Below are 9,592 nucleotides of genomic sequence, written 5' to 3' on the forward strand. Positions count from 1 at the left end.
CATTACAAGTGAAGGGAGATATGGTGGATGGAGATTACAACAGGCAACTAGCTTCATGTTATGACCAAGTAAATTTATGTTGTGTGTATATGGGCATTGCAGGCTTTTGAAAAAGTAAATCTTTTGTTTTGTAAAAAATATATCAGTGTAAAAGATATCGTTAGAAATAATGCATCGTACAATCCGGCACAGTTGTTAAATATAATACATCAAATAAGAAAAGAGAAAAACGTTTATTCAATAAATATGTATCAAAATCTTAAAATTTATGTTAACATTCGCTTATCCTCTTTTAATTACACCTAAATAATTCCCTATTTATTTCATTTTACATACATTTTAACTATATTGTTTCAATCCGATTATTTCTTTGTTTTCATGAAGTTCATCATGGCACGTATGTGACCCTCCTCCCGGATGCTATCCTGTCTTGCACGCACCTGCCGCACTCGCTCAGTGGTTCCACTGTCCACCGGAGCGACACGGGCCGCCCGCTCGTCAAGGTCGGCCAGGCGCGCCATCGTCATCTCCATGTTCCGGCTCTCCCGGGCCCGTCGGCTGTCGTCCACCGCTGCCTGTATCTTGCTGAACGACTTCCCGCCTTAAGAAAATATATTGTTTTACCAGGCGCCCATGTTGTCCAAATTGCTATCCGATTAATTAAACTTAATTGTTTGCCTATTAAAATGGTACAGCTGCTTGTTTGAAATTCATATATAATACACATTGCATGTTTGGTGACATGATATGACGCTGGTTGTATTAAGTAAATTCAAGCCAATGCTATAGAAGAAAAAAAAATACTTAAAATATAAAATGTACCAAAACATGACATCCAAACCTATGTAACTTGAGCGAATCAACGCCCACAATAGTTTGTAAAAATAATTTTGCCGCTGCATGGGTATACATCTGCCATTGCATGAGAGCAGAAGTGTTAACTTATAAGAAAAAAATAATCTGAAATGTACATGTATACGAGTATCCTATTGTTTTCTCTGATATAGTAAGACATTCCGTTTGCAACTTTGGTACAATTACATTTGTTCTATATGTGTTCTGGTTCAAAGTGGCTTATTGTCCTCCATTTATAGCGCTATACCAGGTGCAAAATTGAACAAAGAACACGCGCATATTAAAAAATTCCCCAGACCAAAAAAATACCACTTACCACTACGATAAGCCTTCAGATGCGACTTGTCCCTCTGGCGGTAGTTGCCTCGTGCACGTGAGGTGCACGGGTTGTCGGACATGTGGCGGGGCAGCGGTGCGAGGCGGTGAGGCGGATTGTAGAACAATGTGAAGGCCGTCGCACTGTGCGTGTGCTTGATGAACCTAGCCCCTTCCGGTATGTCACGCTGGAATGGATCGTCGATCCTATGTTCCGGGCTGCGAGCAAGAGATAGCTTAGTTTGTTAAGGGCATCATAATAAAAGTAGTGATCACATTACGAACTGTGGTCATTAAGAATGTTTTAAAACTTACAAATGTATCAACAATTATTTTTTCAAATGCATTTTGTTTCTATTTATTGCTATATAGTATTCATTATACTTTGACAATAGCTAATTACATAATTGTCATTTGTATAATTTGAGTTTATCATTATCTAAGATTTTCACCATTACCTATGTCTTATTGGTGGGAGGAACTTCTTGCTGATGCTTGGAAGGAAGCCGGGTGGACATTGAGAGTTTTCCGGTCTAGAGGGCGTAAGCGCACCAAGGCGAAACCCCCGTGTCATTTGACTCGGAGTGTCCTCTCGTAGAGCTTCCACCGCGCTCTTTTTCTTGTCGTGCCTTCCGGCGTTCATCCGACTGTCCGCGCGATCATCATTCTCCTTACCACAGACTCCGTGCTTTACCTTCATGATGCTGTCAGATTTCTTGGCGCATCCGTTCATGCGACTGTCCGCGCGATCATCATTCTCCTTATCACGGACTCCATGCTTTGCCTTCATGATGCTGTCAGATTTCTTGGCGCATCCGTTTATGCGACTGTCCGCGCGATCATTACGATGCTTTCTGTTTTTCCTAGCTTTTGTTTTAGGGGCAAGAGGGTTGCCGGGGACAAGGTAACTGCGGCTGCAGATTACCCGTGGTCCCTCATCATCGGAAACGGCGGAATTATCGGCGTCGGCAGAACCTTGATGCTCTTCACTAGTATTGAGATTTTTCATTACAGACGATTTCACGCAAAAGAAAAAAACAACACTTATTATGTCTACATTACATATCGCCACCTCATCCGAAGTGAAAACAAAAACGGCGTTTCTAACCAAACACTGACGTCATGACGTCGTATTGTGGAACAAACCAATCAGATTGTGTCTTTCGAGACGCGACGTTTCCTTGCCTGTGTTTTGCGTATAACGTCATCGATAATGATAGCAAAGGATCTAATAGTATCTGTTATGGTCTTAAGTGATACATTATTACATCATTCTTCATCTTAATACATATGGGTGGAAATTGTTGATCGTTTTCATTTTCTCAACTGAGCGTTTATTTTATTACTGGCTAATGATCAGTTCACTTAAACAGATAGCAAAATAAGAAAACTATGACATTAAATCATTTCAATTTACGACTTAAATCGGCTAAAATTATTTGAAACGGCTGTCGCTCCCTTGGCAAAAATTCGTCTTTTATCAGTGTCAGTCAGAGATGGTGAACATTTTTCCATATGATTTATTTATGATAAGAAGGTTTCTATACTTGCCAAAAGCCTTCAACAAATGTTGATGTTTGCTCAAATATCGTCTTTGAAGCCTAAATTACTATCGCGATTGAAAATTAATTACGGCTGTTGTGTTGCGTGATTGGTTGATTGACATTATCACGTGATGCTATCAACATATCCACCACTTTTGTCAAAGTCCCGGTGGTCGTACTATTTTTTTCTTGGATTTACCGGCGTGGGTTCGAACCCCACTACAACCAAAATACTTTCTTATGCTATAACTGTTTTTTTTTCTGCAATTTCGATACCAGAGTAAAATAATGATAAAATAAGTTTTTTGGATGAATTACCGGGAAAACTAATTTTTGATCCAAAAACATGAGCGAGTCATTCTAAGTTATAAGACAATGGTCTTAAATGATATCGACATTATTATATGATTATGACAAACACGTGCATATGCGTGAAGAGGTTGAAAGCACAAAGACTTTCAGGCAAACCGTGTTAGAAATATTTAAAGTTGTTAGAGAAATCCAACATTTTATTCCTGGACCAGTTTTATCGTATTTATTGTTAAAAGTTCAGTTCGTCGGATCCAATTACCATGAAAAGAACCCCTGTTTTTTAACCCAGAGAAATACGATTATATGTTAAATGCTCATTTGCACTTTAATATTGAAATGTATGAAAAGTGATTACATGACAATGGGAATGTCACAAATTCCATTGGAGATCTGAAATGTGTGACTGTGTTGTGTGAAAAATGTAATCCAATTCTTATCATGTGTGACGTTAAGGATTTTATTACGTCCCTAGAGGTCGACAGCTGTTGCAGCTACCTATTGGCTTTTGCTTGCACCAGAAATCACTGCTGATGTGAAATACAATCGAGTTTATGCTAAATAGTTCGCATACCTGCTTACCTGTTGAAAATAAACTCGGGTATATTATACAAGCCACATCCCGATGAAACTACTTTTTAAACCCGAACGATACATCGCTCATTTGAATTGTTTTGCCCAATAAACTACAACAGTCATATCACATTTGATTTAAACGGTCGTGGCTTTAAATAAACCATGATGTCAACTACCATTTAAAGTTCCCTTCAGGCCTTGTCTACACTTTTTAAATACAATTTTTAACATTTTTAAACATAAATAAAAACATAGACGTTATCCGGGCGGTAGCAGATTTTAAACTAGCATCCTTTTAGACTACACATGCATTAACAGAAATTCGAATGATGCTGATGTTTCATAGTTCCATGATCCACTGTCCGTGTCCACGGTAGTGTACGGGCCCATGTCAGTGGGTCAGCAGGGAGATATTCCATTCATCCGTAAAACAATTCGTATTCAAATTGCGTGAAATGTTACATATAATCTTTTTAAAACTTAACTATGTTAAAGAAATTGTCAAAAAGTTGTTTCGTATGTTATTTATTAAACAAAATAATGTCCAAATATTTCCTTACACTGGTGGCAGCAGACACAGACAGACGTATAGGTTCAGACACCACTCAATAATTTTCGTATATATTCCACTTGCGGCTTTAGAGGAGGGCGCACCCGGGGCACGCACCTTCTAAAACGTCCAAGTTTCCTTTCAGATCAATATCGGAGAGAAAAAAGATAAACTACGTTCATAATGCACCATTTCCGACTACAAATTGTTAAGATGTTCTTGACGAAGTAGCCTCAAATCCCCTTGTAAACAGTTTATGCCATATTCTTTTGGTTCTGAGGCAGAGGCGCATGTTAAAAGGTTGCGTCCTCAAGTTACGCCTCTTCTAACGCCAATTCATGTAGCCGGCCCTGTATTCTATTATAGTCCAATGACCGATGGCTTGCAAGGAATTCTAGTACTTCACGACCCAATCACCACACTGGCACCGGATTTTCAAACTCAATCATTTTTTTTTTAATAAAAAAATAATCTTATAATTCCTTACTAAAAATTATCCCCATATACGAGGATACGTATAATAACAACCGAGTATAATACGGACATTTTAACATTCTACCATTAAAGAGCTTAACATATCTCGGAAAAGTTTCGAATGTATTCTGGCTTGAATATTGAGCAGCTTGGTGATGCACTGGCTTTGGTTGAAGACTTTTTTATTTCTTCACTTTAGAGGGCTCTTGTAACATATTTCTATAGGAATTTCATCACAGAAGCATCTTTGTTATCTGGAGATGTAACATCAGATAGTGATGTACTCCCGGACCATTTCAATCTGTTTCTCAGTGCTATCATAAAACTGCCCATTGTTTTAAAATTCGCCATGGCTCTGAACAAGGAACTATGAAATGCCGACTTTAATTAAATAAATCTGCTTGTGATCACTTACAAATGAATTCGACTTATACATTTAGATACATCAAGCAAACTCAAAATCAGTAACACTATGTCTCAACGATTGAATATTAACGTTTAATGTTAATGTTTGCATTCAGATACAAACTGTAGTTAGGCAAAAAGCATTCAATAGGTCTGTTAATAATATCCTATTCGTAATGTAAACACATATTCGTGAATGCAAACATAAAATCTCACTGATGCAGATAACTCACATTTTAGATGAATACTTATTGTATGTTTTTTTTTCTTCATTTCCGTTCCATCACCAGAGCAACTGATATTCTATAATGTATATACATAAATATGTGTTAGAATAAATTTGATCCAAAACCAAAACATCTTAGACCGTCTTCGCAATTGTTACAACGTTTGAAAGATCAGTCCTTACTCCTTAGTGCTTGCAGCATATTTCAGCATATGTTCCCAATATAAAGGGTGTAAAAGAATGCAACAAAACTTATAATAAATCACATATTATGAAGAGTTCTGGCAAAACGCAGACCAAACATATTTTAAATATTAATTATACACTGTAAACAACACATTTAATCCATCTCTTCTACTTTTGGGCCACTTCCGGAAGAGGCATCATTAGCGCCCTTGTGAAGGCGAGTCATGATAGGCCCACAGGCGACTTGCAGCTCCTGCTGCTTGTGTTCAAACTCGTCCTTATCCGCCAGACAGTTGTCATCCAGCCAACGTAGAGCGTCATCGCACTTCGACGTCACTGTCCGCTTGTCGTCCTCTGAAAGCTTGTCACCGGCGTCGCCAGCCGCCTGTTTAAGAGAAAAGATGTAGTTCTCAAGCTGGTTTCGCGCCTTTACGCGTTCTCTCTGCGCCTCGTCTTCCGCTTTATATTTATCCGCGTCGTTTACCATTTTATCGATTTCAGCTTTCGTGAGGCGTCCTTTGTCATTGGTAATTGTGATTTTGTTTGATCGGCCCGTGCTTTTGTCTTCAGCGGAAACGTTCAGAATACCGTTAGCGTCGATGTCGAACGTAACCTCAATCTGTGGAACGCCACGAGGGGCTGGGGGAATGCCGCAAAGTTCGAATCGACCCAGCAGGTTGTTGTCCTTGGTCATTGCCCGCTCACCTTCGTACACCTGAATCGTGACTGCCGGTTGGTTGTCGGCGTATGTCGTAAATGCCTTAGACATTTTGGCGGGAATACGCGCGTTCCTGTCGATGAGATTCGTCATTACACCTCCGGCGGTTTCTATACCTAACGACAAGGGCGCGACATCTACAAGCAAAACGTCTTTGATGGCCTCGCTCTTGTCACCTGAAAGAACGGCCGCTTGGATTGCGGCCCCATACGCTACAGCCTCATCAGGGTTTATAGATTTATTCAGTTCTCGTCCATCCATGAAGTCTTGCAACAATTTCTGAATCTTCGGTATTCTTGTTGAACCGCCAACTAGAACAATATCATTTATTTTACGTTTGTCCATTTTCGCGTCATTTAGCGCTTTCTCAACCGGTTCTAGTGTACTGCGAAATAGATCTGAACATAATTCCTCGAACCTGGCTCGAGTAATTTTAGTGTAGAAATCAATCCCCTCGAATAGCGAATCGATTTCAATACTTGCCTCCGTACTGCACGATAGCGTGCGTTTGGCGCGCTCGCACGCGGTCCGCATGCGGCGTAAAGCACGTGCGTTTTTGCTCAGATCCTTATGATTCTTTCTCTTAAACTCCTGCACAAAGTGGTTCACCATTCTGTTGTCGAAATCCTCCCCTCCCAGATGCGTGTCCCCGGCTGTGGAGCGAACCTCGAACATGGAGCCGTCGTCAATCGTCAAAATGGAGACGTCAAACGTGCCTCCGCCGAGATCATAAATCAATACATTCTTTTCACCGGACAGATTCTTGTCCAGTCCGTATGCTAAAGCAGCAGCCGTGGGCTCGTTTATAATTCTCAGAACATTGAGCCCACATATTGCGCCCGCGTCTTTGGTAGCTTGACGTTGAGAGTCGTTAAAGTACGCCGGCACAGTGACAACAGCGTCCTTTATCTTCTTACCAAGGAATGCCTCCGCCGTTTCCCTCATTTTAGTCAGTATCATGGAACTGATTTCCTCCGCCGAGAAGAATTTCTTTTCTCCCTTGTATTCCGTCTCTATCATTGGTTTACCTCCCTTGTTTATTACCTTGAACGACCAGTTCTTCATGTCGCTCTGAACGGACAGGTCGTCAAACTTCCGCCCTATCAGGCGTTTTGCGTCGAAGACGGTGTTGCTTGGGTTCATCACTGCCTGGTTCTTGGCGGCATCCCCTGAAAGTAGAAATTCGTTCTTCACTGTGTTATCGTCGGAATCACTTATGTATAACCACCTCGATTCTGTTATTTATTGAGTGCACCAAAATAGGTCACACGTTACTATCCGACGATGTGCTACTTTCAGTGAAATCGACACTTTGCTTTTAATGTGTTTGTTAAACGATTAAGTAACTTGCTAATACTTGTTTTCTTTATAGTACGCTTTACGCCTAAAGCAACCTCAATACATGCTCAGAACAGAGAAATTTAAAAAATTGTTTTGAAATTGGCGCGAATACTTCTATGATAGCCAGCGCGCATCTACAAATCGCGGAATAAGACATTTAACAAATAAATGATACGATATGAGTGGTTATTCCCAAATATGTAATTTTTTTAAAAACTCGTATACAATTTTTGATAGAAAATGGGCCTAAGCACTAAATACATAAAAAACATCGCCGTACAGCGCGCACATTTTTCAAAGTAATATTCATTGATGACGTCACGTCAACGTTAACTACACGACCTATATAACGCTCAACCTATATACCGAATAAACAACGACGTTATTTCATGATATTTACACCTCAACTTCCATTCCTTAAATGAACTGCCTTTCGGCAATTGCGTTCATCAATCGATGAACGCAACATCTTCGGATATGTTCGGATCGTAATTCATTGCATAACAATATACATGAAAGCTATTGATCTTGTTATTAATTGTATTGTGTCTGCAGGTCCCGTAAAATATAGATCAACATTTTTAAAAGTGTTAGTTTATTATATTTTAAATATATTGGTACCAGAAGTGTTTCAATTTTACGTTTTAAAGTGATTTCAAGTGGTTGATCTTTTCCCGCGTTATTGTGACGTCATTTGGAAAAAAATGTTTCCGGTTATAGTCGGGTCGTTCTATTTACCGAATGGGTAAGAACGGACTACTGAAAGGTTTTCTTAAATGAAATGAAGTATTTTTTAACAGTTCTTGAATGAAATAATGAACTATTGGTGTAAATATAAGTAATGAATTGCGGGGTTGATGTCATTATCGGGGATATGAACGCAATTGGGTTTGTCAAAGTACGCGTGGAGTCCTTCGGACTCCACACACTTTGACCAACCAACCAATTGCGTTCATACCCCGATAATGACATCAACCCCGCAATTCATTCCTTAAATGACGACGTCATTTTTCATACAAATCCAATTTCTAACCAAATCGAAGTTGAATGTTGTTTTCGCCATACATATTCAAAATGATAAATCAGAAACCTTAGGCTCTCACTTGCGGAGATGTGATCGTAAACACTAAGTATGATAACACTGTATTTAAAAAAAAATACGAATGATTTGAATGTCGGAGGAATACAGTCAAAACTTGCTATGACGAAGTCGTTGGAAACTCTAGAAATACTTCGAGATAATGAAAATTCGATACCATCAAAATAAAAAACATGTCTAACTAAACCAGACTTTGATTTGTTTTACCTTAACAAAATGTTTGCCAGAACATTGACAAAACGGATTTCGACAGAGAGAGATTCGACTGCAAAAATCTTAAATGAAAATATTGAGGCCAATGCACTGAAATTAATAATTGCACACTGACCTATAAGCCTCTCCGTGTCCGTAAATGCCACAAAGCTGGGCGTGGTCCGGTTGCCCTGGTCGTTTGCGATGATCTCAACTTTCCCGTGCTGGAAAACGCCCACGCACGAGTATGTCGTGCCAAGGTCGATACCAATCGCCGTCATGATAATTTCGGACAACTGTATTAAAGAAAAAAAATCACATGTTAGATCTGAAATTGTGCGTTATATGTCATACGATGATCAGACAGTTGTTGGTGCTTGAGCAGCTGTTAGTTTGTTGGTTACCTCGTTTATGATTATGAATTATTTTATCTTTTATTTTCACCTGAAAACCTTATCCAACGAAGTATAAAAGTAACCAGTTTATATAAATAGATTATCTAGTCATATATCAGAATGCAAGTACATTTATTGGTAAACAAACGTGACCTATGAAGTTGGATTAAATTTCATTTGATGCAAAATATGAATAAATAGTTGAAAACGTTTAAAAATGAAGTTAATTTCAAGATGCAAAAAAGTTACCTGTTGTTTTGAATCCTACGAAAACACTGAAACAAAAGTATAAACAATGCTTTTGCTCACAAAGCGACAATGCACCGCCGGCGGAAATAGTTTGGCTGATATATCTCTCTCCACGCCAACTCACTGTGTTCGCGATCCGCCAAAACAACGTTCTAGAA

At 39.3% G+C, this 9,592-nt stretch overlaps 2 protein-coding genes across 2 annotated transcripts; both read right to left on the minus strand.

Moving 5' to 3' along the window:
• Positions 1–362: 362 nt before the first annotated feature.
• LOC128226217 (uncharacterized) lies at positions 363–2,179 on the minus strand. The gene is made up of 3 exons (XM_052936109.1): positions 1,629–2,179; positions 1,172–1,389; positions 363–601 (listed from the first exon to the last, which is right to left on the minus strand). The coding sequence occupies exons 1-3, from the start codon at positions 2,177–2,179 to the stop codon at positions 363–365; spliced, it is 1,008 nt and encodes a 335-aa protein (XP_052792069.1).
• Positions 2,180–4,993: 2,814 nt separating this feature from the next.
• Positions 4,994–9,592, minus strand: LOC128227684 (heat shock protein 70 B2-like). The gene is made up of 3 exons (XM_052938445.1): positions 9,435–9,592; positions 8,927–9,086; positions 4,994–7,327 (listed from the first exon to the last, which is right to left on the minus strand). The coding sequence occupies exons 2-3, from the start codon at positions 9,069–9,071 to the stop codon at positions 5,595–5,597; spliced, it is 1,878 nt and encodes a 625-aa protein (XP_052794405.1). The 5' UTR covers positions 9,072–9,086; positions 9,435–9,592; the 3' UTR covers positions 4,994–5,594.

The sequence above is a fragment of the Mya arenaria genome, chromosome 3, assembly GCF_026914265.1.
Source record: "Mya arenaria isolate MELC-2E11 chromosome 3, ASM2691426v1".
Lineage (NCBI taxonomy): Eukaryota > Metazoa > Mollusca > Bivalvia > Myida > Myidae > Mya > Mya arenaria.

Excerpts from the sequence above, each read along its gene's own strand:
- LOC128226217 (XM_052936109.1), bottom strand. The coding sequence starts at position 2,179 with ATGAAAAATCTCAATACTAGTGAAGAGCATCAAGGTTCTGCCGACGCC. Across the intron at positions 1,390-1,628 it reads CTCCCACCAATAAGACATAG|CCCGGAACATAGGATCGACG; the intron begins GTAATGGTGAAA and ends TCTTGCTCGCAG. Across the intron at positions 602-1,171 it reads TCTGAAGGCTTATCGTAGTG|GCGGGAAGTCGTTCAGCAAG; the intron begins GTAAGTGGTATT and ends TATTTTCTTAAG.
- LOC128227684 (XM_052938445.1), bottom strand. The coding sequence starts at position 9,071 with ATGACGGCGATTGGTATCGACCTTGGCACGACATACTCGTGCGTGGGC. Across the intron at positions 7,328-8,926 it reads GGACACGGAGAGGCTTATAG|GGGATGCCGCCAAGAACCAG; the intron begins GTCAGTGTGCAA and ends TTCTACTTTCAG.